The sequence below is a fragment of the Vulpes vulpes genome, chromosome 9 (genome assembly GCF_048418805.1).
Source record: "Vulpes vulpes isolate BD-2025 chromosome 9, VulVul3, whole genome shotgun sequence".
In the NCBI taxonomy this organism is placed as follows: Eukaryota; Metazoa; Chordata; class Mammalia; order Carnivora; family Canidae; genus Vulpes; species Vulpes vulpes.
In genome coordinates this window covers 34529754-34557354 of record NC_132788.1, presented here as the reverse complement: position 1 = coordinate 34557354, position 27601 = coordinate 34529754, and the positions used below count along the sequence as shown (strand labels likewise).

Genomic DNA, 27601 nt, shown 5'->3' with positions numbered 1-27601 from the left:
GGGAACTGAAGAAATGGGGGAAAAACAATAGAAGATACAACATGGGTAAACTACAAAAAGATGAGAAATATGACATTAACACCAATTTGACTCAAAAAGAAATATTCTTTGTTGAGTACAGTCAAGTAGACTCAATCACATTCCTATCGCAGCTTAATAGTAACAGACCTATCATGGACAAAATATTCAATTTGGGGCCATCACACAGTGTACTGCTAAACTTTAGCCTGAGTTGGTTCCCCTGAATGGAGTAAGGATAGTATTATCTAGTTATTTCTCCTGGCCCCAAAACTACAATAGCCAAAGGTACTTTCCAAAAACCAGCCAAACATAAACAAGTTACAATTCCCAGGGCAGCAATTTTTCCCCTCTGTTATTATGGAGGATACAGACTAGGTCTAATCCATCTACCTAACAGTTGGCAAAGATAGCTGAAGACCAAGACAAGGAAGGTGCAAGAGTCTAGGAAGCAACTCAAATAGTAAGGCAATCATCAGCGGAAAGTTGCCCCATCATGGACATACAAATTACAAGAGGAAAAACAGCAACAAGGAAACTGCAAATGCCAACCATGGAATGAGAAGAAGAGACCCCTGAATTCTCAATCGCCTGAGTGACAGGCTCAACTCTCATTCAGTTTGAATGTGTTTCTTAATTCCTTCCAACACTTAACCTCCATGTTCATAAAAGCAACACCAAGACTACAAAAGCCAGGTAGCACTAACATGGAGATGGTAGAAAGGACCTCAATTTCATCTAGTATTATCAAAATTCAATTTAGGCAGGGTCTTTATTCCCTATGTAACATTATTCATTGCGCTTGTTTATGGATTTTTTTCCTCATTCCCTACCATTCCTTTATTCTTACTAGGCCTTCAACATTTTTCCTGCCATATGATTTAAAGAGGGTGTTATTCACTAAAAACCATCTCTGGGTGCCAACAACAGTCTGCAAAAATAACTGGTTTAAATGCTCTTGAGAAAGCACCAAACAAAATAGCAAGCTAAACAATTTTCTAGAGACTAAAGTATTAAAATAATGAAATTTCAGACTTCCAAAGTACTTTACTAATCATGTAGTCAGGTTCTGGTAATCTTTCTCCTAAGACTCAGCTACTGAGTGACTTGCCAATAACTACTAGCAAGTTGTAGCTCAAAATCAATCTATTATTGGTACTTATATCTTGTACACTATTTTATTACATATTCCATGCCCTCGAAAAAGGTGAAAAAAAAGAATGGCCAAAGATGAAAACTGATCAAGAAAGCAATGTTCAGCAGGTCTGTCCACTGCCCATCCATCCACACATCCATCCATTACTGTTCCCTTATTTAAACAAAAATAATTATCAGGTTTTGCTAATGGCAAAATGTATGGCAAAGGAAATTAATAAACTGGTGAAGGCAAGAGTGATGAGAAAGGTTAAATAACTTTCTATTAGGATTCTTTTATAAAATTATAAATTTTAAAAATTTAAATGAAAACATGGTGACAAATTCTAATTTGTACAGGTAGCAGGCAATATAAAATATTATAGTTCACAGACAATATTTATAAGGATGGGGGAAAATGGAAAAATACAGTATAAACAGATGCTCCAAGTATGCAGCTAAACTAAACAAAATAACTTTCTATACACTACTACAAATATAACGTATAGTGAATAGGACTTCAATAATTTTTGTTTGACCAAATAATCAGATCCTTTGTTGATTTTATTCCCACAAAAGAAAGTAAATAATTCAATCATCACAATATCTGAAGAACTAATCCTTATCCATTAAGAAATAGGTCATCAAATGGAAACACCATTATTATTTTACTAGACTCTCATTTAAGCAAGACAATATTCATAACAAAATAGAACTTGCCTCCCATTCCAGGATTTCTGGCTTTGAACAAAAGGAATTTTTACAATAGTTGCATTTCAACTGAATATCACTTGGAGCTACAAACTGGCCATTTGAAGATGACTGCATACTTAGAGCCTAAAACAAAGAACAAAAGATACTGAGTCTGATACAGATTTTAGAATTTTTATTTGCCACTACTATTATATATTGACTATGTCCAAAAAAATAGTATGTATCTTCCTTAAATATTTCCTCAATACATAAAATTACATTTCTGAGCTTTGTCTTTAAAAATTATATTAGTACACTAAATTTTATGAAATTGAGATTCATTTTTTACTACAGAATTACTACTATTAACTTTAAAATAACATGAAAAGGGAAAAAAAATCACACAGCTCAGGTATGATTTTTTAACTGTAAGAAAATATAAGCAAATAATAGTTAAAGGTGAACAAGTTCTGAACTAGTATTTAAACATTTTAAAAAGCCTGGCTCCTAGTTCTTTCTAATAGCTATCTTAAGTAATAGTTTGTCTCACATGCAATATTGCTATCATTTTAATTCCAAGTCTATCAGTGAAAACAGCCTATAATACTTTTTTTAAACTGATCATTTCTTTTATAAAGTTAGGGGCAAAAAGATTTAGAAACTGGAATTGATGCCAATAATTTTAGTTTTATTACATCTTAAGAAGCTAAAACAATTTATAGAATAGGAAAAGATATAAGCATACATGGGTTAAAAAGTTTTGTGCCAGGCGCACCTGGGTGACTCAGTCAGTTGAACAAATGACTCTTGGTTTCAGCTCAGGTCATGATCTCAGGGTTGTGAGACAGAGTCCTGCACAAGGCTCCCCACTCAGCAGAGAGTCTGCTTGAGATTCTCTTTCCATCTCCCTCTGCCCTCCACCTCCACCGCTGGTGAATGCACACACACACATCCACTCTCCCACGCTCCCTAATAAATAATTCTATTAAGTTTTGTTCTAATTTGTAACCTGAGTGGTGAGTACACTGATATTTCATTATCATTCTCTAATATATATCGCATATTACATATAATCTTCTGAATATATTAAAATTAAAAATTTTTTCAGGGTGACAGTGAAGAGAAGGAAAAAACATCTTTATAAAAAAAGAAAACCTTATCATTTTTTAAAACTTCTCCATGCATCATACAACACAATTAAAATCCGTTAAAAACTAAAACATGCAGATTTTAAGATAGCAGGTGAATAAGTTTTTTAAATAAAAACCAGCAACAGGGCCCTTAATGTTTCAAAAAAAAATTGTTCATTAAAGTCAACTATACTTTCAAAATAAATGAATACTATCCTGTTACCTATATACCTTATTCTGAAATGGAAAAACATCTAATGAAAACAAAAGTTCAAAATCTATGGTTTGCTTTAAGATAAAGGAAAAAAATGTTGTTTTCTATTCTTTATATCACTTTTATGCAGAGTTACAGCAATGAGGCTGCCTACAGACTTATCAGGATGCACTCCCCAGAAATAAGGGTCTACATTAAGTGCTTTCCTTAAAATATACAATGTGCATATACCAATGGTCTCATCAAATCATGGGCAATATAAGTTTTACTTAAATGAAAAAAGTAGCTAAAACATTTTCTATTAACATTTCATTTTACCAACACCAAAAAGTAATAAAGAAAATTAAAATCTGAGAAACAGCATGCCAAAGATACTGTTGTTCTCTCATCTAATTAATCCTCACTCCTTAATTTCTGGTTTAAAAAAAGCCAACAAGTCAGAAGCAACGTTTACCACTCTAAGTATGTATCAATGGCCATGATCCCAACTTCCAAAATAAAAGTTTAGTCTTGAGAATGGTTTATTACCTAAACACAGTCAAGGTTAGAACTATTAATAAAAACAACATTCACCTGGCTGAATTAATAACCACCTGAATTTAAATGCTAATAATGGTTATAAATACTATAGATCTACTATAACTAGATCTCAAGCTGATCTCTTAAGAGACTGCATTTTCAGTTTAACTTACACAGAACACAGTGTCTGCAACACTGTAGAACTGCTGGAAGATTAACTGGAATCACTTTATATACTGATTTGAACCTCTGAATAAATACTTTGAAATTTTTATCTACAGCAAGGTAAACTTACCTACTCATTCTACTTAACTAATGCTGAATCCCCTTTTCAACTCTTCCTGCCCAGTGGTCAGTAAGTTTATGTTTTCACACTTCCAGTAATACTTCTGAGATTACTTCCAGTTACCTTCTGAGATTATCCATAATCAACTTTGAAGAACTATGTCAGAAAGTTCTTTATATTTACGAAAATGAAAAATGTCTCCCTAAACTCATCTAAAATTAAATTAGGGTCCACTATAACAAGTCCAATCCCCTTTCTACAAGGCATATTTCTAATATATGAAGCAGACATTTATGCTCACTTCCAGGCTAAATACACCTATGTCCTTCACCATTTATCACAAAACAATTTCCCGTAAAGTTACATATTATTGAAATTATCAACTAAGAAAATAGTAGACATCAGGCACTGAGCTCAATTATACTAAAATTTATTTTCCTTAAAGTCTCCATCATAAATAACAATTTAAAAGGCAATTAGATTATTCATTCTAAGTGGTAAGCTGCTGCAGCTATGTCTACTACTGTGACTCTACCTATAATTTCCACCCTGCAGTTTGACACTCAACAAACTATATACAAAACTTAGCACATTAAATAAAGATAAAGCACAGTACACTGTTTGTTTTTTATGTGTATTTTACTGGGAGTGAGAGTTATCTAAAATAAATAACAAACCTGAAATTTAGCAACACAACTGGAATTGCAAAAGTTATACAGTTTCCCATCAGGCATTGTGGCTTGATACTGAGGTAAAGAGTTTCGCTTACAAAAATGGCAAATAATTCCCAAACCTAGGAGAGAAAAGGTACATATCTGATTTCTCTATAAAGTGATAAAAGTCTACAACAAAATCTTAATTGACCTCTGAGAGTAATTTTTTTAGTGGAAGCTCCTGTAAACTACTCTTTTATTAATTTCAAGATTATCTGCACCTTAAAAAATACTGTCATAAAGAGTCTGACATCATGTCTCTAAAATATACATGGATATATGAAACAATCTGTCTTAGATCTTTGGAAGGAAAAACAATTTTAGCTACTGGAGACATGGACAGAACTCCACCAATAACTTATAATTAAAGAAAATAAAAGAAATATGGAATGGTCAAAGCCATTGAAGAAGTCTACAGTAATAAAGTTTAACGTGGTAAAATAAAAAATAGTGTATAGAGTTAAAAACAAGTATAAAAACAAAGTTATGGGGAAAGAGTAGTTAAGAAATCAGTCATGTTATTAAGGTTTTTTTTAATTTTCCAAATATCTGAAACTTACTTTGTGATTTTGCATATTTTGTCTTGTGACTGTTCATGCAAGCAGTTGAACAATATGGCTCCATATATCCATTAGGACCTATACATTGAGTCATATCAAAAAACCTGCACTGTGTTCGGCAACCAGTACAAGTGGTCAGTTTTCCATATTTCTAAAATTTGAAACATAAAAAGATAATTAAGAGAACTATAATTTAATTAGAAAAAATTATCATTTTTTTTAGTACACCTTTTCTCTCTGAAAAACAATTCTGTTAATCTCTAATTAGGTTTGGTGGGTCAGAAATCTTCATCTGGATGCAAACTTAACTACAATGCAACTAAATTAGGTTCAAACAAAAGTAATGATCTCAGCTAAGTCTCCTTCAAAAAATAGGGCTTTTCTCTATTATAATTAAATAGAATTCCCACATATAGGTAAAGTAAAAACTGAAAAACAAAGGCACAGAGTCTTCTGTTTACCATGACACCACCTCTTTGTCATTTGATGGAATAAATTAAATGGACGTACAACATATAAACCTTGTATCAAAGGACTAGGGTCCTTCAGAAGGATAATTTGATGTTAAATACTTTTTCCATTGAGCTGTGCTATTGTCTCAAGAACTTCTGAACTTCTCTTAAAACCAATTATCATCTATGTATATCACATTTAAAACCTCATTCAACCACAATAAAACATTATTTTAAATGTTTTTAAACTAAAAAAAATGTCATTTAACAGGATTTGGGGCTGTTAAGTCAAGAGATAAGAACAGTCAATACTTCTGGCAAGAGTATTTGCCAACATGTAACTCAAAGAAACAAGGTAAAATATATAATGGTAAGACCAAAGAAGATACATTTGAAACTTATTAGATAAAAGTAATATAACTGAAATATACACAGTTTAACAAAAATACAAATACAGCAGATGAACTGTTGTATTTGTATTAAAAACATGATAGTCACAATTAGAAATCAAGCATAAAGAAAAACAAGTCTTTAAGGTACAACTTGTGTTTGATCTCTCTTCTGAGAGGCTGGCTACACAACCATCATAAACTGTTAAATCAAATACTACATATATTACAAAATAATTGTATCCATCTTTCCACCTGATATTGAGATTTTATTCATTGTCATACCAAACAGTGTCTAGATACAATATGATAATATGAAAAGGCCTCAAAGTGTTCCATGGATGGATGACTATTAGATGTCAGGGAAGATGACAATCAGGCCAAAAATAACAAAATGGGTAAATTGCATGGAGAAATTTCATGAACGCCACAAGATTTTAGAAAATAAAGGTAATAAATTGAAGGTAAAATAATCAAAAACAAGTAACTAACATTAACATCAAAAAAAGAAAAAGAAAAAAATACAACTTTCTCAGCATACAACAAATAGAAGAATTGATAAAAAACCAAAACCAAAACCAAAACCAAACAAACAAAAACTCTAGCTACTTATGTGCCAGGCATGTATGTTATATTCATTCTGGTATCATAAAAAATAACCAATACCACCTAGTCCTCATTTACTTAAATATCACTTCAAGGAAGTCCTAAGTTTTACTTTTCAAAGTGGAAATCAACTCATTCTTCAATCTCTGATAGACTGCAAAAAGAAACACTCATCAACAGTAAAAGAATGGTAACAAAGAAGAGAGAAGAGTAGCCGCAAACTTATTAAGTCTAATTACGATTCTCCCAAAATTACAAAGACAACAGAAGAAAATGCTGGTTTTTTGTTTTGAAATGACAAAATATTTTCCTGAGGCCTATATGATAACTCAAACTTTTATAATAGGAAAAGGGTCAAAGAAAACACATCAATAAAACAATGAAAGAAAAAAGAATGTTTAAAATCTGGCACCACAGTATAAATTAGGAATGCTAAAAATATCAGGACACTTGCCATTAGATCACAGGATTAGAGAGAGAAAAAGCAAGCAGCTCTTAGTAGATGTTTGTATAAGACCTGCATGTAGCAGCACCCATCAAGAACTCTTTTATCAATATAAATGTCCAACCATGTAATCTAATCTTAGATTAGATTTTTTTTTAACTTATTAGAAACATCTTTCAAGTTGACAATAATTTTATTGGCAGAATGGTTAAGTAATTAGTAAGTTTTAAGACGTACCAATAAAAAGTAGACCAGTTGAATTGGGTCAAGTAAACAAGGAGCTAAGCAACTGGTCCACACTGACAAATACTTTTATCTGAAGAGAATGAGAAAGTACTATCAGAAAGATAGAATCATTAATATTGAAAATATTTTAACACAGCCACTTTCATAGCCACCACTACTTCAAAAATAAAAGGACCCATTTAACAAAAGAACATTAGTTAAAAAAAAAAAAAATCCGTTCATGCCATGTTTTCTGTTTTATGTGTAAACAATCAAAATAATAATATCTAAATCTCATTCATCCTATACATATACATTGAGTAAGGTAAAAAAATGAAATTAATTGGAACAAATTCACAATTATTATATTTCCCATGTAGGCACGGGAGAAAATAAACCTACTTACAAACTTAGTGAAAAAGAATAAGGTAGAACTAATTATAACAAGATACTGGTAAGGTAATGGTGCCTTGCATTTAAATTTCACCCAATTCCATATGAATATCAAATTAATCATCACATGATTTTAAAACTTTCCCCTAATTTTTTTTACATTGTAGATAATACATACTATAACATTTTGACCAAGTAAGTAAACCACAGGGGAAGGTACTCAAGAGATAAAAGCTTGATGTACTTGAAACTGAGGGGCACTCTATTAAACGTCCTATAGTATTCAAAAATGTTAAGGTCATGAAAGACAAAGATTAGGGAACTATTTCAGATTAAAGCAGATAGGACTTCCAATCTCTGCCATGATAGAGTATAGAAACTAGACTCAACCTCCCACTTTTAAAAACCAGAAAACTATACAAAAGATAGGAAACAATGGCTTTTAAACATTCCACAAAACATAATATGACTCATTATATACAAATTTTTTTTAAAAAATCAAGCTGTAGAAACAGATCTAGAAATGACAGCTATGAAAATAGGCAAAAATGTTAAAAGAGCTATGATAAATATGCTGATATATTCAAGAAAGCAGAAGAAAACATGAACATAATGAGGCAAAGAATAAAAGGTATAAAAAAGATCCAGATGGAACTTCTAGAGATGAGAAATGCAAGATCTGAGACACAAAATATACCACATGGGACTAATATTAGAAAAGATTAATAAAATTAAAGATAACAACAATAGACAGTCTCCAAAATGAAGAAGAAAAAAAAGACCAAAAAAAGAAAACAAATAATAGAGCCACAAGGACCATGGGACAGTAGCAGGATCTAATATATCTGGAATTGGAGTTTCAAAAGAAGGGGGAAAGGGGAGGAGATAAACATTTTTAAAGAAATAATGGCCTATGATCTGGGATTGGATCCTAAACAAGAAACAATTTTTTTTCCATTTACTGCAAGAAACATTAATGTTTTAAGATTTGAATAAGATCAATAGATGAATTATATAGCAGTATTATGTCAATATTAAATTCCCTGTACTACAGTTATGATAATTAATTGTATACATTTATTATTCACATATTTAGGTACTAATCTATTCATCTGGATTAAGGAATGTAATTTTGAAATTTTTTATAAAATAAAGGGTTTTTATTATCTTTGAGGTAGGCACAAAGGAGAGAGCCTTTGTATCCTAGTTAAATGTCTATTATAGACAAGTTCTAAGCATAAATTTATCTGAAAATAATTTTTAACAAATACCTAAAAGCAAACAAGCATACCACAATAAATGTAAAATTTAGTGAAAAAAAGATTGCCTATAATAACATAAGAACACATTCATCACCTGACATATTTTAAGTTCATAAATCTTAATACACTTCAAAATGCATATGATTTTTCACATAATAAAGACATGAAATTGTCAAGGGCTTAACCACAGCTAGATTCCTGCTTACCTCAGGCTGCATTAAGAAAGAGTCCTGCATATGGTCTCGAACCTCTTTCAGAAAGCTTGGATGGCTACCTACCTAAAAAAATATTTTAAAAGACTTTAAAATATATACATATGAAAACACTGCTTAACTGAAAGACAAGTAATCTGTAAAAGTTGATTCTTAATGGTCTGTGTCTTACGAACTCAATTCCAACTTTTAAAAATGCCTATCTGTCCTATCCCTATTGCCATAATTAAATAATTTTAATTATTTTATAGGAAAAAATCATTTCATGATAAAACAATAATTATAAACAAATTATAAACAGACCCTTAAACTTACTTGCCTCTATGTAGACCTAGCCAAAAAAAAAAAAATTTTTTTTTTTACTTCTTTCTCTTAGATGACAGTATATTCTAAGATCTCATTATACCCTATGGTATCTCAAAACATTCTAAATTAAGTGATTTGTAGATTGTGCAGGTAGTTTTCATTATTGGCAAAAGGGCTGTTTTTGAAACTCTTTTTACAGCACATGACAGCTTACAGCACAGTATGAATTTACATCTTTACTCTGCAGAAACCCTCTTGCTTTCCATTAAAAATACTATGCAACAAAATGGAAAATAAAATATTGAAAAAAGAAGTGTAAAGTATTATACAGTCTCCACTGCCAAGGTCTAAATTATTAAGTACCCGCATCAGTATGCTCCAGAAACTAATTCAGCAATGGAGACATGAAGAACAATGGCAGCCAAGTTAAATGTTAGAGACAAAAGTCAAAAGGGGAGGGTAGGGGTAAGAATAAGAAAAGATCACCATACAGTTTTAGTTCTCCCAGACTACAGTGTCTTATGTAGTGATTTGTGTAGTGATTTGAATATGTCCCCTTATCAAGTAACAATGTATTCATGGATTTCCATATATTTACTGGAAAATTATGAACACGCAATATATGAAATTAGACATAAAATAATATTTCACAGAATGAAAGATAAAAAAAACTTTTAATATAATTTTTACTTTATTTAATGATAGTACAAAGAATATTTCCTATATCCACTAGATTGGAATCATTTGGGGTTAGTGGAGGCTATGTGGGGAGCAGTAAGGTGGTACTCCTACTCCTCCCAGTTAGTGTGAGTCATCCAAAGCCCAGAGGGGAGCCAGAACTCTTACCCTCATCCAGCAATAACAAGGAGCTCCTCCCACCTCAATGGGTGTCAACAGAGGCCAAATGGAGAGCCTGGATTTTGAAACTACACCTGGCAATACTGAGGTTAGGCCTTCCTAGCCCTGCCAGAGCAGTGTCAAATAAAGCTAGCTAAAGAAGGTTTAAAGAAATCCAGAATATAATAACATTATACCCAAAATTTCCAGGTTTCACTTAAAAAAAAAAAAATCATGTATCCTAAATCAAAACCCAGAAAAACAATTTATTTTTTTTTTCAGAAAAACAATTTAAATGGAAAGACAATCAGTAGATACAACAACAAAGTAGAGATTTTAGAATTACATGACAAAGATTCTAAAGCAGCCATGATAAAAATGCTTCAACAAAGAATAAAAATACACTTAACAATGAAAAAAATAGAAATTCACATCAAAAAAATAAAGATATATAAAGAACTAAATGGAAGTCCTAAGACTGAAAAAAAGGGTTCTAGGATCAAGCAAGCCCCTCTCCAGCTCCCCCTGGCTTGTGCACTCTATCAAATAAACAAAATCTTAAAAAAAAAAGTAACAAATATTTTTTAAAAATCAATGGATAGAGTATGTCAAAAGACAGAGGAACCAAGTGAAAGTGCTTGCAATAGCCAAAGCAAGAAAATGTTGACCAAGAAAATAAAACTGTATTTTATTATAGCCCCAAATTAATCTTTTATTTAAGATTTTATTCATTTATTCCTGAGAGAAAGAGAGAGAGAATCAGAGACATAGGCAGAGGAAGAAGCAGGCTCCATGCAGAGAGACCAACATGGGACTCAATCCCAGGTCTCCAGGATCAGGCCCTGAAGGCAGCGCTAAACCGCTGAGCCACCCGTATAGCCCCAGATTATAAAATATCCATGAGTACCTACTAATGGATAGTCATTAATTAAATGACTAAATAAATTAATAAATGTATGAGGAAAGACAAATTTCTTATGCAGAAAATGTCCAAGTATCTGTATACTCCACTCTAAAGGTGACAGTAACTTCATTCTCAAGAATACAAGTGGGGGGAGGGCACCTGGGTCACTCAATTTTAAGAGCTGACCCTTGATTTTGGCTCATGTTGCAATCTCAGGACCCTGCCTCAGGCTCCAGGTGCAAGGTTTGAAGCCTACTTAAGATTTCTCTCTCTTCCTCTCCCTGTGCCCCTCACCCTCTCTTGCTGGGCACATGCTCTCTCACTTTCCGAAAAAAAAAAAAAGGAGCACAACATGGAAATGAGGTAGAGACTTTACAATGGAAAATCCTGACAAATGCTACTGCAGCAAAATGATCAACATCAACTTCAACAGTCATTTTAAATCATGTTGATAGATATACTCTTGTGACATGATGAAAATGGCAAAAGCATAAAAAGTAAACACCTCTGTAATATTCCTCAACACCCATAGCTCCAATCTACCTAATGATCATTAAAAAAATCAGGAAAATTCCAATAGAGGGGCATCTTACAATATACCTAAATCCTAAAAACCGTCAAGGTCATCAAAAACAAACAAAGTCAAAAAAAAAAAAGTCTGAGAAATATCACAACCAAGACTAGCCTAAGGTGACATGATTACTGAATATAATGTGGTATTCTAGATGGGATCCTGGAACAGAAAATGGACATTATAAAAGATAAGGAAATCTGAATAAAGTATGGACTTCACATAACAAATCTATTAAATGCCAGTTCATTAACTGCAACAAATGTTATCTTACTGATAACATCAAGTACAAAGAATCCTCAATTAGATTTTCCACCAATTTCTCATCAGAGGCCATGGAAGCCAAAAGGTAGTAAGATGGCATATATAAAATGATAAAAGAAAAAATCTTTCAAACAAAAATACTCCGTCTGGCAAAACTATTATCCAACATGAAAAAGAAATAAAGACATATACAAAAAACTGACAGAAGTTCTTACTACTAGAACTACTCTACAAGAAATGCTAAAGAGAGTCAAAGATTTATGCTGAAGTGGAAACTAGACAGTAATTCACACAGAATAAAATAAGGATCTTTAGTAAAAGTAACTACATGGACAAATATAAAATGCAGTGTTGCTGTATTTTTGGTTTGTAAGTCCACTTTATGTTTCCTACATGATTTTAAGGATAAATGCACAAAACATAATTGTAAATCTGTTATTTATGCTAACAATGTTTACAATGTCATTTATTACAACATAAATGGGGGCAGGATATATAGGAGCAGAGTTCTTAAATGCTAATTAAGTTATAAACTCAAATGAGATATCAACTAGAATGTTAACCACATTCAGCAGCATATTGAAAGTATTATATACCACAACCAAGTGGGATTTATCCCAGTAATGCAAAGAGTTGTTCAATAGAAGATAACGAATGTAATAAAATACATGAACTAAGTAAAAACCACATGATAACGTCAAATGGTAAAGAAAGTTTGACAAGATCCAACACTTTTATGATTAAAAATAAAACTCAACAAGAATAGAATACTATCTCAACATAGTTAATGCCATATATGAACAACCCACAGCTAACATCAGAATGAACAAAGACACAAGGCTTTCCCTCCAAGATCAGAAACAAAAAATGGCTGCACAATTTCATCACTTCTAGTCTACAAAATATTTAAAGTTCTAGCCAGAACACTTAAGAAAAAGAAATAAAAGGCTATTTGCAGATGATATAACTCTATATGGAGAAAATCCCAAGGGATCCACAATAAAGCTACTAGAAATAATAAATTTAACAAAGTTGCAGGTACAAGATCAACACTTAAATACCAGCTGTATTTCTAAACACTAGGAATGTACAATCTGAAAAGGAAATTAATAAAGTAATTACATCAACAATAGTGTTCCAAAGAATAAATTATCTAAATATAAATAAATATACCCAAGGAGGTGAAGACTTGTATGCTGAAAACTACAAACTGCTGAGAGAAATTAAGAAAGGTCTAAATGAATGGGGAAGACATCCCATATTTACAAACAGGAAGATTTAACACAGCTGAAGTGTCAATACTACTCAAAGCAATCTACAAGATCAATGCAATCACTATCAAAATTTTAATAGCCTTTTCTGGAGAAATGGAAAAGCTGAGATCTTCAAATTCATATAACATTGGAATACTCAATCTTTAAAAAAAGTTGGAAGAATCACTTCCTAATTTCAAAACTTACTAAGACACAGTTATCATAACAGTTTGGTACTTGCATTAGAACAGACATGTAGACCAATGGAATACACAATAAGTTCAGAAATAAAACTACCCATCTACAGCCAATTAATATTTGACAAGTATACAAGTCCATTCCATGGGTAAAAAATACTCTCTTCAACAGATAGATGATGCTGGGACAACTTAGATTTCCATATACAAATGAATTAAGCTGGATGCCTGTCTCATCATAAGCACAAGTTAATTCAAAATGGACCATACACCTAAATATAATAATAAAACCATAAAGCTGCTAAAAGAAAACACCGGGATAAGCCATCTTAATTTGGCAACAAATTCTTAGATAGGGTACCAAAGACATAATCAATAGAGGAAAAAAAGAGGGTAACTGGACGTTCTTAACATTCATATTTTTTTATATCAAATGACATTATCAAGAAAGTAAAAAGGCAACCAATATATGGGAGATATTATCTGCAGCCATGTATCAAATAAGGGATCAAGGGCACCTGGGTGGTGCAGTCAGTGAAGTGGCTGACACTCTTAGTTTTGGCTTGGGTGGTGAACTCCAGGTTCTCAGATCCAGCCCTGTGAGGGCCTTTGTGCTCTGTACTGGACGTGGAGTTTGCTCAGAACATTCTTTCCCTCTCCCTGAATCCCTGTGCCCCACATTCAGGTTTGGCACTCTTTCTCTCTCTTTTGCTCTCTTTCAAATGAATAAATAAATCTTAAAAAAAAAAAAAAAACTTAAATGAGGGATTAATATTCAGAATATATATATATTTTAAAAAACCCTCCTGGGGCACCTGTGTGGTTCAGCTGGTTGAATGTCTCCCTTCAGCTCATGTCATGATCCCAGGGTCCTGGGATCAAGACCCACATCAGGCTCCCTGCTCAGTACAAAGTCTGCTTCTCCTCCCCTTCCTTCTGCCCCTCACCAGCTTGTGTTTTCTCTCTCAAATAAATAAAATCTTAAAAAAAAAAAAGAAAAGAAAGAAACATTTGAGTCTGTTTCTACTTCTCTTTGTGGGGTAGTTCATTGCTAACTATCTCTATTTCGCCTATGGAAATTTTTCTGCCTTATATCTGCTTTGAGTCAATTTAAGTAAATTATGCTTTCACGGAAAATCAGGGTTGGTTTTCAACATTTTTATATAAAGTTGTATACAAAGTACTCCCTTTTAAAAGATTTTCTTCAATTTCCTCTGTTTTGATGATAAATACACCTTGTCATTTCTTATTTTTGTAATCTGGGAATTTCTAAACCTCTTACCCTAATCTCTTGGTCTAGTTTTTCATGGGCCTGACTTATATACAAGCATTCTGGATTATTTTGGTAGTTTTAATTTCCTAACTCCTTAATTTCTACTTTTATCTTTATTTCTTTTCTTCTCGTTTTAGTTTGTTTTCTTTTTACAACTTTTTGAGTTAAATATTTAATTCAGTTTTTTTATTGTTTTAAGATGTAAAGGTATTAATTTTGCTCTTGAGCATTTTTTTAAGCAAATATAACACTAAATGGGGTACGTTTTTGGGTACCTAAATGTATCCCAAAAAAGGGTAATTAAGGACCAATGTCACTTAATAAATACCATTGGGAAAGTACTAAATGTAAACAATGACAACTAAATATTTAAAATAATGACCTGGTATGGTTTAAAATTCTAGCAATGCAAGACTGGTTGGATCGACTACAAAATTCATTAAGATAACTCACATATTAACAGAATAAAAGCAGAGAGAAAAATAATCAATCACTTCCATAGAAATGGAAGACCTTTAAAACACACTCATTTTTGATAAAATACTTAATAAAACAAAATTCAATCAGTAATTCTTTAATATGGTAATATATTCAGCTCAACCCTAAAGCCAGCATCTAATTTAATAAGGAAACATCAAAGGCATTCCCACTGGAAAAACAAAGATATTTACTATTTCCATTATTTAAAACCGTACTTGAGTTTTTGGAAAAACCATCAGGCAAGACAAAATAATAATAGGGATGAGAAATGTAAAGAAAGACCTAAACATTCTTTATTTGCAGGTGGTATGATGGTTTAGTTACAAATTCAAGAAAATTAACCAATCATTATTTAGATAGCAGGTATTTGAATTCAATTTAAAAAAATACATGCATACATATATGTATACACACACATAAAATAATGGAAAACCTCATTTAAAATAGCAACAGAGAGGATCCCTGGGTGGCGCAGCGGTTTAGCGCCTGCCTTTGGCCCAGGGCGCGATCCTGGAGACCTGGGATCGAATCCCACGTGGGGCTCCCGGTGCATGGAACCTGCTTCTCCCTCTGCCTGTGTCTCTGCCTCTCTCTCTCTCTCTCTCTCTCTCTCTGTGACTATCATAAATAAATAAAAATTAAAAATAAAATAGCAACAGAGGGAGGGGATCCCTGGGTGGCTCAGCAGTTTGGCGCCTGCCTTCGGTCCAGGGCCTGATCCTGAAGTCCCAAGATCAAGTCCTGCGTCAGGCTCCCTGGGAGGAGCCTGCTTCTCCCTCTGCCTGTATCTCTGTCTGTCTCTGTCTCTGTCTCTCTCTCTCGTGTCTCTCAAGAATAAATGAATGAAACATTTTTTAAAGGCGGGGGGGGTGCGTCTTGATGGCTCAGTTGGTTAAAGTAGCTGCCTTTGGTTCAGGTTATAATCTTAGGGTTCTGGGACTGGGCCCCTATTCTGGCTCCCTGCTCAGGGAAAAGTCTGCTTCTCCCTTTCCCTCTGAACCAGTCCCGGCTTGGGCACTAGCTCACAATCTCTCAAATAAATAAAATAAAATCTTTAAATATAAATGAACTGAAATAAAATAAAATTAAAATAAAATAAAATAGCAACAGGTGTGGCCTGGGTGGCTCAGTCAATTAAGCATCCAACTCTTGGTTTCTTTTTTTTTTTTTTTTTTTTTTTTTTATGATAGTCAGAGAGAGAGAGAGGCAGAGACATAGGCAGAGGGAGAAGCAGGCTGCATGCACCAGGAGCCCGATGTGGGATTCGATCCCGGGTCTCCAGGATCGCGCCCCGAGCCAAAGGCAGGCACCAAACCACTGCGCCACCCAGGGATCCCCCGACTCTTGGTTTCTACTCAGGTCATGATTCTCAGAGTTGTGAGATGAAGCCAGTGGAGTTTGCTTAGGATTCTCTCCCTTTCCCTCTCCCTCCCCTCTACCTTTCCCCCTCCTGGTGGGCACATGCATATGAGTGCACACCCACAGTCTCTCTCAAATAAATAAATAATATCTTTAAAATAGCAACAAAAAGGGACACCTGGGTGGCTCAGCAGTTGATTGAGCATCTGCCTTTGGCTCAGGGTGTGATCCTGGAGTCCCACATTGGACCTCCTGCATGGAGCCTGCTTCTCCTTCTGCCTATGTCTCTGACTGTGTGTGTGTGTGTGTGTGTGTGTGTGTGTGTCTAATGAATAAATAAATAAAATATTTTAAAAAAATAAAATAGCAACAAAAAGATAAAATATTTATGAATAAGCTTAAGAACACTGATATAAAAATAAAATGAAATCCCTTGTTCTATGATACTTTGACATCGTTAAGGATGCGGATTCTTAAGGACAGTCATGTGAACACTGATAATATTTGCCCATAATTCAGCAATATGCCAGAATAAATTCCATTAAATGTATTAAAGATTTAAATATTAAAACGAAGCCTTGCAAACATTAAAAGGAAAATATGAAAAATATTCCTTTATACTCTGAGAGTAAGGAAAGTGTATAAAACAAAATCCAGAAGTAATAAAACTGTTAAATTCGACAAAAAGGGACACCTGGGTGGCTCAGTGGTTGAGTGCCTGCCTTCGGCCCAGGGCATGATCCTGGAGTCCTAGGATTGAGCCCCACATCGACTCCCTTCATGGAGCCCACTTCTCTCTCTGCCTATGTCTCTGCCTCTCTCTGCATGTCTCCCATGAATAAATAAATAAAATCTTCAAAAAAAAAGTTTTTTGACAATAAAATTTACAACTTTACATAACAAAAATTTATATAAGCATCCAATCACAGTTATATATAACATGGCAGGGTATCATTACATATTAATGCCACATAAACTTTATAAAAAGTCGAACCATGTTAGAAGTCAAAGACAGTGGTTTTCTTTTTTTTTTTAAGATTTTATTTATTTATTTGAGAAAGATACAGAGATAGAGAGCATGAGCAGTAAGGAAGGGAAAGTTCAGCAGGGAGCCTGTCTCAGTCTTGATCCCAGGACTCATGACCTGAGCTGAATGTAGGCACTTTTTTTTTTCTTTTTTTAAGATTTCATTTATTTACTCATGAAAGACACAGGGAAAGAGAGAGAGACATAGGCAGAGAGAGAAGCAGGCCCCATGCAGGGAGCCCGATGCGGGACTCGATCCTGGGTCTCCAGGATCAGGCCCTGGGCCGAAGGCAGGCGCCAAACCGCCGACCACCCAGGCTGCCCCTGAATGTCAGCACTTAATTGAGCCACCCAGACATCCTAACAGTGTATCTGAGGAGGTAGAAGGAGATTAGTAATTGGGAGAGAACACAAAGGGGCTGAACTGGTAATGTTACGTTTCTTGAAGTAGATCTTAAAAATCAAGAAGAAAGGCTTATATTTCATTTTTTTAAATAACACTATGAGACAGGGATTGCTATTTCTACAACTTTACACAGGGGAAACAAGGCAAGGCATGAAAGAGGTTAAATAATTTGCTCAGGACACAGATGGATGATTGGTGGGGCCAGAATTTTAACCCACACCAACTTACTAAAGCCAGCATTCTTAAACCAAACTTTCCATATATCAGAAGATAATAAATGCAACCTAATCATCAAACACAGGTAATATTAAAATACAATAAAATGATTAGGAAGTAATAGGTTTATTTTTCTTGTTTTGTTTTTTTATTATTATTTATGAGAGACATAGAGAGAGAGAGAGAGAGAGAGAGAGAGGCAGAGACACAGGAGGAGGGAGAAGCAGGCTCCATGCCAGGAGTCCGATGCGGGACTCGATCCCGGGACTCCAGGATCGCGCCCTGGGCCAAAGGCAGGCACTTAACCACTGAGCCACCCAGGGATCCCCAGAAGTAATAGGTTTTGAGTATTTATTTTGTTTCCAATAATGTTAAGGTCTGAATTTTGTTCCCCCAAAATTCCTATGTTGAAGCCCTACTCCTAATGAGATTATATTTGGAATTGAGCCTATACAAAGGCAGTTAATGTCAGTAAGTCCTAAAAGTGAGGTCCTATCAGACAGGACTAATGTCCATCCTTATAAAAGGAAGAGATCAGATATTCCCTTCTCCCCTCCCTTCACCAACCACCCTTTTGCAAAGAGGAAAGACCATGTGAGGACACTACAAGAAGCAAGGCTATCTACAAGGCTAAAAGAGCAGCCTCACGAGAATCCAATCCAGAAAGGTACTGGGATCTTAGACTTGTAGCCTCCAGAACTGAGAATATAAACTTGTTATTTGAGCCCTCTAGTCTGGTATTTTGTTATGGCAGCCCCAGCAGACTAATACAAATTTATCTATCTATATTTTTTAAAGTGTGTTTTTAATAATGTACAAATTTCCTAAAAATTTAACTTGGGCAGTCATAAAAAAGGAGGAAAGTCCATATATCACTGATAATGATTTCCAAGATATTAGACTCTTTTAAACATTAACAGATATTAGACTCTACTAGATATTAATAGTGTTTTTTAATAACTCACAAATTTCCTGAAAATTTAACTTGATCAGCCATAAAAAAAAGAGGAAAGTCCTTGATAGACAATGATTTCCAAGATATACTATGAAGTGAAAAACGGAAGATGCAGCATAGTACATACAATATGCTCTTTTCTATAGACAAAAGAGAAACTAAGAAACAATTACATATTTTCTTAATTTTTCATAAGGAACAGAACACATAAAATATTAAGAACTGAAAAGCTAATACCTATAAAAGATGAGAAGAAATCAAAAGAAACAGGAGCTACTTTTCTCTGAATGTATGTTTTTATGTACACTTTACTTCTGAACCACATGTATATATTCAAAAACAAACTAAATCAAAAGACCTTAACATTGAAATATAAGTAAGATAATCATTCCTAAGCTAAGCTTTAAAAAATTGTACTTGGAACTCTTCTCCTTTACCCATAAACAATATTTCAAAAGAGGAATCATTCTGCCAGCATTTACCATTATATGTAAAATCACAATGTCTGAAAATCTACATACATCAGTATTCATTTGGGTTAGGTCAACTCTAAGAGTTGAAGAAAATAATGGAATTAAATGAGATTCCAGAATAAACCTAGTTAATAAACACTGCTAAAGTAAAACTATTACGGCAACTTAAAAATATTCAAAAGAATGGCCAATTCTGATTAGATCATGAATTACCTGTTTGTATTCACTGACACAACTTTGACAGCAAAATCTTTTCTGCTGACCATCGATCACCAGGACATTGTTTCCAGCACCTTTGCTCGGCAGGTACTCTCCACACTGCTCGCAGCAATTCATTATTAAACCATTAGCCATTCTGTATCTATTAAAGCAGTGGTCACTGCACAGCTTATGAGTCATATTTTTAAAGCTAACTTCATGGCGAATCTAAAAACAAGCAAACAAAATTTTAAAGACCAGTGAGTATCACACATAGCTAAATAATAAGGTGCTCCAACAGAAAGAAAACAACTCAATGATTTTTCTGTGGAAGGCTTATTTAGGCAAAGAGAAAGAAAACAGCTTTCATTATTCTTTGAACTATTTTTATACACACAAGAAATACATGTATGGCAGAGGGGGAACCACTAGTGAATTATTACAAACTTCTCTAGAGTTATCTAAAAATGATAGGAAACAACTCAGGTTGGATACTGTTAATATAAAATTCTAAAACAGATTGAAAAATCTTTAACCAATCCAAAAGGAACTAAAATTAAGTACATTGCTCTAGAAAGGGAGGAGAGCACCAATATTATAAAAAATTCAAATGATATGTAGAGTACACAGGTTTTTCTTCAAACAAATGCAGACATGTTAATATATCAGTAATGTGAAGTTATCAAAAAATAGTCTCTCCACTTCTTCTTCTTCTTAAGCATGCTAGTCTGTTGTCTTTTGGTAATCAGCCTATGTGTTTAAACACTATGGTTTTGGCTCTCTCTACATGTTCCAAACCTCAAGAAAAAGTCAACTAATATTAAATTTTAGTATTTCCTAAATCATGCTCCCCATGTGACAATGGGATTACATAATGGGATATTATTATAAGATAAATTTTATATATCCTCTGTTTTAAGGAAATATATACTGATCAGTTTATCCTATTAAATAATGTTAAGAATATTTCCATTATTTAGAACTAAAGAGAGAAGGCACAAAAATACAAACCTCTGTTAGTTTACCACAAATTGTACATCTTGATTTATTTAGAGCTCCTTTAGTAGGATTCTGTTTGTCCTCATAGAGAGACAAACAAGATGTACTACAGAATTCCTGGAAGGATTCACTTGAATCCACTTGAGCAACAATGGTTCCTTTCATTGTAGTTATATCTCTGAAAAATAAGCAGGACAACTTAAAGCAAAATTCTATTTTAAAAAAAATCAAATATAAGAGTAATAACTAACATTTCTAATTTCTATAAATTGAACCATGTGAATCAAATACCATTTAGATCCATGAAATCACTTTTACTATTTAAAACTCTTGGCAATAAAATTTTAATACAAAAGATTAAAAAGCAAAAGTATTTTATACTATTAAATCTTTGCCAGTACTCCATTTATCTTCAAACTCCTTAACAAGGCTTCAAGATATTGGAAACACTTTTTTAAAAAGCTATTACTTACAAGGAGTTTAATGTCCAGGTCTAATCCCCTGAGGTATGAATTTGTAATACCTAGTCAATTCCTTTCCCATGCGTAAGTATAAAGTCTGAAAGATCTAGGTCACAGAGATGACAGATATTCTAGAGAAGATAACTGAACTTAAGTACACCCCCATATCCATAACCCAAAACAACCCTACCTACCATTCTACACAGCTCTCCAAATGCAATTAGAAATCAAAAAAACAATACTGATGACATGTGACGATTCCCTTCAATAAAATTCTGAATTTTGAGGTCCTATGTTACAGTATGCAAAAGGCTACTACTATAAAGCAATCTAAAAACTGTATGATTGTTCCAATATTTGAATTCAATTTATACAGAACACTAAGGCTTTTTCAAAGTTCTAATATCTAAAAAATATCGTCACAAACATAGGCTGCTCCAAAATATGGTAGGCTCCAGGCTCAGCATGGATCTCAGTGCAGGGCTTGAACTCACAACCCTGAGACCAAGACCAAAGCTGAAAGTGAGTTGGATGCTTAACTGACTAAGCCACCCAGATGCTCCAATATTCCATTTATTTTTAACTAGTGGAAGCCAGACCTAAAAATTGTCAGAAGAGAGAACTGTCTCTCTCCAAGGCTATCAAAAAACTGGTACCTGAGTCTTAAAACCATGAGCAGGAGCACCTAGATGGCTCAGTTGGTTACGCATCTGCCTTAGGCTCAGGTCATGACCCCAGGGGTCCTGGGACAGAGCCAGAATCCGCTCCCTGTTCAGCAGAGGGACAAGCTTCTCCCTCTCTCTCTGCCACTTCCCCTGCTTGTACTTGCTTGCTCCCTCTGTCAAATAAATAAATAAAATCTTTAAAAATAAATAAATAAAATCTAAAGACATGCCAATTTAAAATGATCTTAAAATGAAGGTAGTGCAAAATCTGACCTATTTTTATATAGTACTAGTTATATATAAACTGCAAAACAATATTATCTTGCCAAAATTAAATTATAATAATTAGTAATGTGAATAAGCTGTATGCATTTTGACAAATGTCAAGGAGTCCAATGGAGGTTACAGACAAAATTACAAGGGCCTTAAATCAACCTCAGAGCACCTGGCTGGCTCAGTCATTTGGGTATCTGACTCTTGACTTTGGCTAGGGTCATGGTCTCATGGAGTGAGCCTCAAATCCAGCTCCACACTCAGCATGAAGTCTGCTTAGGATGCTCTCTCTCCCTCTCCCTCTGCACAACCCCCCTCCACCCCGCATGCTCACGTGCTTTCTCTCTCTCAAATCAATAAATCTTTTATAAATAAAGAAATAAACAAACCCCAAAGTCTGCCCAATAGGAAGTCTTTTACCATAAGCCACCTGGTGTGGTAGAAAAGCCTCCAAAGCCATTACACATTTGAGTTTGGCTTTAAGATTTAAACAACTAGCTTACTAATTTTTCAAACACCATAATTCACCTCTTAGACTCATGATTTCCCTAAAATTATATACCACCAATATCTAATCATATGGAATGATGTTGAAAGGTAAACCTTACCTACATTTGTGATGAGCAAAGCATAACCTACAGACTTGTTGGACCACTCCTCTGTTGTACACCTGAAACTAACGTAATACCATGTGTCAACTATACTTCAATTTAATAAAAAAAAGAAAAGAAAACCTTACTTTTTACACATAACACAAAGTTTCTTTGGAGCAGGCTTGTGAGAGAAGGAGGAAAGGCAGGTGGTAGAACAAAAGAGGTGAGCTGATCCTTTTCGTTGATAAGCTGTCTGTCCCTTCTGTAAAGGTTTTTTGCAGTTTGCACAAGTGACTTTAACTGGTTTAGTGGGTTGTTGCTGTGCAGAAGGCTGGAAAATTTGTTTAGGAAGTGAGGCCACTGGTGATAAAGAATCCACCCCTGGTTGTTTCTGATTACGAGGAAATGAAGCTGACTGGGAAATCCAGGAATCTTAAAAACAAAATGCACAAGGAAAAGTAATGAAACAGGTATTTATATACACTGAAAATGCTATCAAACAGTTTTAACCTCCCATCTAATACTAGTACACATTTTAGATATTAATAAGGCAATAGTACAGTAGAGAGGTATAAACCAAGGTTTTGGCATAAGAATGCCTGGTTGACATTTAGACTTCACCTACTAGAATCAAAAGTAATTTAAACTCTGTGCCTGGGACGCCTGGGTGGCTCGGTGGTTGAGCATCTGCCTTTGGCCTAGGGCATGATCCTGGAGTCCCAGGATGGAGTCCCACATCAGGCTTCCTGCATGGAGCCTGCTCTTCCCTCCATGTCTCTGCCTTTCTCTCTGTGTCTCTCATGAATAAATAAAATCTTTAAATAAATAAATAAACTGTGCCTAACTCTTTTCTAAACTGGAAATTATAACAACTTCATACAAATGGTAACATTAAAGATAATATATGCAATAAATACATGCAATGAATCAGAGTGACTAGAACAGAGGAAGCAATAAAAGATATTAGCCATTATTTATTAAACTGAAATATTAAGTAAGGAAAACTTACATCAACGTAATAAAATCTTGACCAGTTAGAACCTTTGACAAATATAGTACAGGTCTGATAAAGTTTATATAAGGTTATATTCAAAATATTTTAAGTGTGGAGCCCAACATGGTGCTTGAATTCACAACCCAGAGATCAGTCCTTAGCTGAGATCAAGAGTTCCATACTTAACCGTCTGAGCCAACCAGGCACCCTTCAAAACATCTTTTTTTTTTTTAAGATTTTATTTATTTATTCATGAGAGGCACAGAGCAAGAGAGAGAGAGAGAGAGAGAGAGAGGCAGAGACACAGGCAGAGGGAGAAACAGGCTCTATGCAGGGAGCCCAACGTGAGACTCCATCCCGGGTCTCCAGGATCACTCCCTGGGCTGAAGGCAGCGCCAAAACACTGAGCCACCAGGGCTGCCCCAAAACATCTTTTTAAATACAACTTTTCCATGTTTACTTCCATGGCCTCTAGACCACATAATTTCAAACAAATACAAGTGTAGCACAGAAATGATAACCCACCATATAGTGACCAATCTAACATCATATTATTCTCTCACTGCAAAGTTTCATCATAGCACAGAATTGAAAGATATGTGTAACAGTAACATTAGATTGCAAAGTAATTTAACTTTTCTCTCTTTAATAGTAAGCTTTTTAGGTATACTGCAGGAAATCTTCAGCTTCTTCACTAGTTACTACTGCATAAACATCTCACTACACTACCAATACCAAAACCTTTTTCCCTTCTGGAACTTTACAGACCACCATTTCTAGTATCTACTTACTGTCTCTAGTAATTTATTTCCTTTCTAAGTTCTTCCAAATTTTGAGCTTTCATACATAAAAAGTTGCCCTTTATAGGAAAAACATTTTTTTTTTCCTTCCACAGGAAGTACAAATATATCTGAAGCTCAGGAAAACTTCTATACTATCAAAATCTTGAGGAGAGTGATTTCCTGGCACCAACCCAGTCTATCAACCTAATGATTTCCAGGGGCTACATTAACACTGCTACTGAAATTTTACCTTGCTCCACCATATCCCTCCCCACAAAAACTGTACTTTATACATAGAGTAAATTGAGTGCATTCTGGAATCTTGTTATTCTGCTATCATCAAGGTAATGGACCAGTTTTAATAAATAGGTAAAAATACTAATAAATACAAAGAAAATACAATTGGCCTTTGAACAACATGGGTTTGAACTACACGAGTCTACTTATATGCAGATTTTTTTCATAGTACAGTATTATAAAGGTATTTTCTTTTCCTTATGATTTTCATAATAATATTTCTTTCCTCCAACTTACTTTACAGTAAGAATTCAGCATATAATACATGTCATACAAAATATATGTTGAGGGACGCCTGGGTGGATCAGCGGTACAGTGTCTGTCTTTGGCTCAGGGCGTGATCCCGGGATCCCAGGATCAAGTCCCACATCGGGCTCCCTGCATGGAGCCTGCTTCTCCCTCTGCCTGTGTCTCTGCCTCTCTGTGTCTCTCGTGAATAAGTAAATAAAATCTATATATATATAGATAGATAGACAATTATACATGTATATATATACATATATATGTATAGATAGATATATATGTGTGTATATACACATGTATGGTTATATACACATACATGTATATATGTATATATATGTATATATATTATATGTATGTTGACTTTATTATTAAGGCTTCCGGTCAACAGTAGGCTACTAGTAAAACAAAACAAAAAAACAGCAGGCTACTAGTAGTTAAGTTTTGGGGGAGTCAAAAGTTATACATGGATTTTCAAGTGCATGGTAAGCAGGGGTAAGTAGCTGGCACCTCTAAGCCCTGCAATGCTTAAAAGTCAACTATAGTCACTAACTGAAAATTTCACATTATGAAGGGCCTCCAATCAAAAATTTTATTTGAACATATGCTAGAAGAAATAGTTTCTTGTTAAACAAATACTGGGTCCTTAGGATTTTCTATTTTAAAGGTTTATCATCTGAATACATACTTAAAGAAACTACTTAAACTTAAGGGCATCTAGTAACTTGATTTTGAAAAACTGGCATGCTTTATTTCCAATTTAGTTTTAGACCCTTTATAAATAATATGATGTCTCCCTTTATCTATTTTTCAGCTCTTATATTTCTGCCACTTTCAAATTTTCACACCCTCCGACATCAAAATACTTTTAGGAAGAGAGGTTTTGTCTAAATCCTCTATTTTATACAAAGGATATCAGGGAATAACAGTTTAATTTGCCCAAGTCACAATTAGTCTGAGAGCCATATAAATAGCCAAGATTTTATAACTCCCTATTACAAATAAAAACAGCAAATAAAAACAAGAGTTAATTCAAAAACAAAAGAGCAAATGGTGTATCTATTGAGTTTTTCTGATAATATACATTCCCTTGTATGACAGTTAGAATAAACACAATTCATTTTTTGATTTTTAAATTTTTAAAAAATAATCTCTATACCCATGGGCTCGAACCCACAACCCCAAGATCAAGAGTCACATTCTCCACCAACTGAGTCAGCCAAGTATCCCCAGCAACACAATTCTTAACAATGATATACTCCTTTGACTCAGCAATATTCCTAAAGAAATAAGATCCTAAGATACACACATAAGAATATTCTTAAGAGTTATTTAAATAGTAAAAACTGGAATCAGGGCAAAAAGAGAATAAAATCAAACATACAGACTTCATATGGTCAAAAAATTCAAGACTTACTGTTAGGTATTTAAAGGGGTGGTTGGAGAAAAGAGTTTACAAAACTATACCTAAACCATGATCTCAGGTTAGATTTTTTTTCTTTTCTTTCTTTTTTTTTTTTTTTTGTTTGTTTTTATGAGAGACAAGGAGACAGAGAGCGAGCGCAGAGACACAGGCAGAAAGAGGCAGGCTCCATGCAGGAGCCCGACGTGGGACTCGATCCTGGAACCCCAGGATCACGCCCTGGGCCAAAGGCAGGTGCTCAACTGCTGAGCCACCCAGGCGTCCCTCAGGTTAGAATTAAATGTACTACTCTCAATAGTGAGATTATTTTCCTCTTCATATTCTTATGTTTTTAATATATTTATAATTACATAAAGACAAAACGGCTATTTTGAAATTGATTTGAGCATTATATTTCTTTTTTTTTCATTATCATATTTCTTAAACTTTTACATGAACCCGAAGGTTACAACATATATACAGCTGGTAGTATAAATTGGTAAGATGTTTCTGGAAGGCAGTACAACAATATAATTTCTAAACCTTTAAAACGCTCATACAAACTCAGTAGATACATCCTCCCCAACCCAGACCTATCTACACATATAAGTTAAACACATAAGGGAAAGGGTCTTGGAAGGCAGGAGAAATTTCCCAAATTAAATAATAAGGAACCTATTTCTTTCAAAATCACTATAAACCAGATAAATTTTTTCAACAAAAAAATCTTTGGAAGGATAGGGACAATGATATCCTTTGGCCTAGTAACTTCACTACTAGGAATATACTCTAAAGAAATAATGAAAAGTTTGAACAAAGATGTTCATCATAAACCTATAACAGCAAAATATGGGAAACAGTATGAAGACCAAATATGAGAATGGTATATCCTCATCCACTGTGCAGCCATTAAAACTTTTGTGTTA

General features: G+C 34.1%; 1 protein-coding gene across 19 annotated transcripts in view; it reads right to left on the bottom strand.

Annotated features, from left to right (window-relative positions):
- Positions 1-27601, bottom strand: part of ZMYM2 (zinc finger MYM-type containing 2) — a 105311-nt gene that overhangs the window by 45353 nt on the left and 32357 nt on the right. For 8 of the 19 annotated variants that reach the window (XM_072719780.1, XM_072719788.1, XM_072719781.1 and 5 more), the window contains 7 exons: positions 23107-23392; positions 20981-21146; positions 19985-20197; positions 9246-9317; positions 5268-5418; positions 4672-4787; positions 1873-1989 (listed from right to left, as the gene is read on the bottom strand). In XM_072719780.1, the coding sequence (XP_072575881.1) occupies positions 1873-1989; positions 4672-4787; positions 5268-5418; positions 9246-9317; positions 19985-20197; positions 20981-21146; positions 23107-23392 (1121 nt within the window). Of the gene's footprint in view, positions 1-1872; positions 1990-4671; positions 4788-5267; positions 5419-7400; positions 7476-9245; positions 9318-19984; positions 20198-20980; positions 21147-23106; positions 23393-27601 lie in introns of those variants that run through there. The other 11 variants (XM_072719783.1, XM_072719791.1, XM_072719785.1 and 8 more) reach the window with 2 other exon arrangements.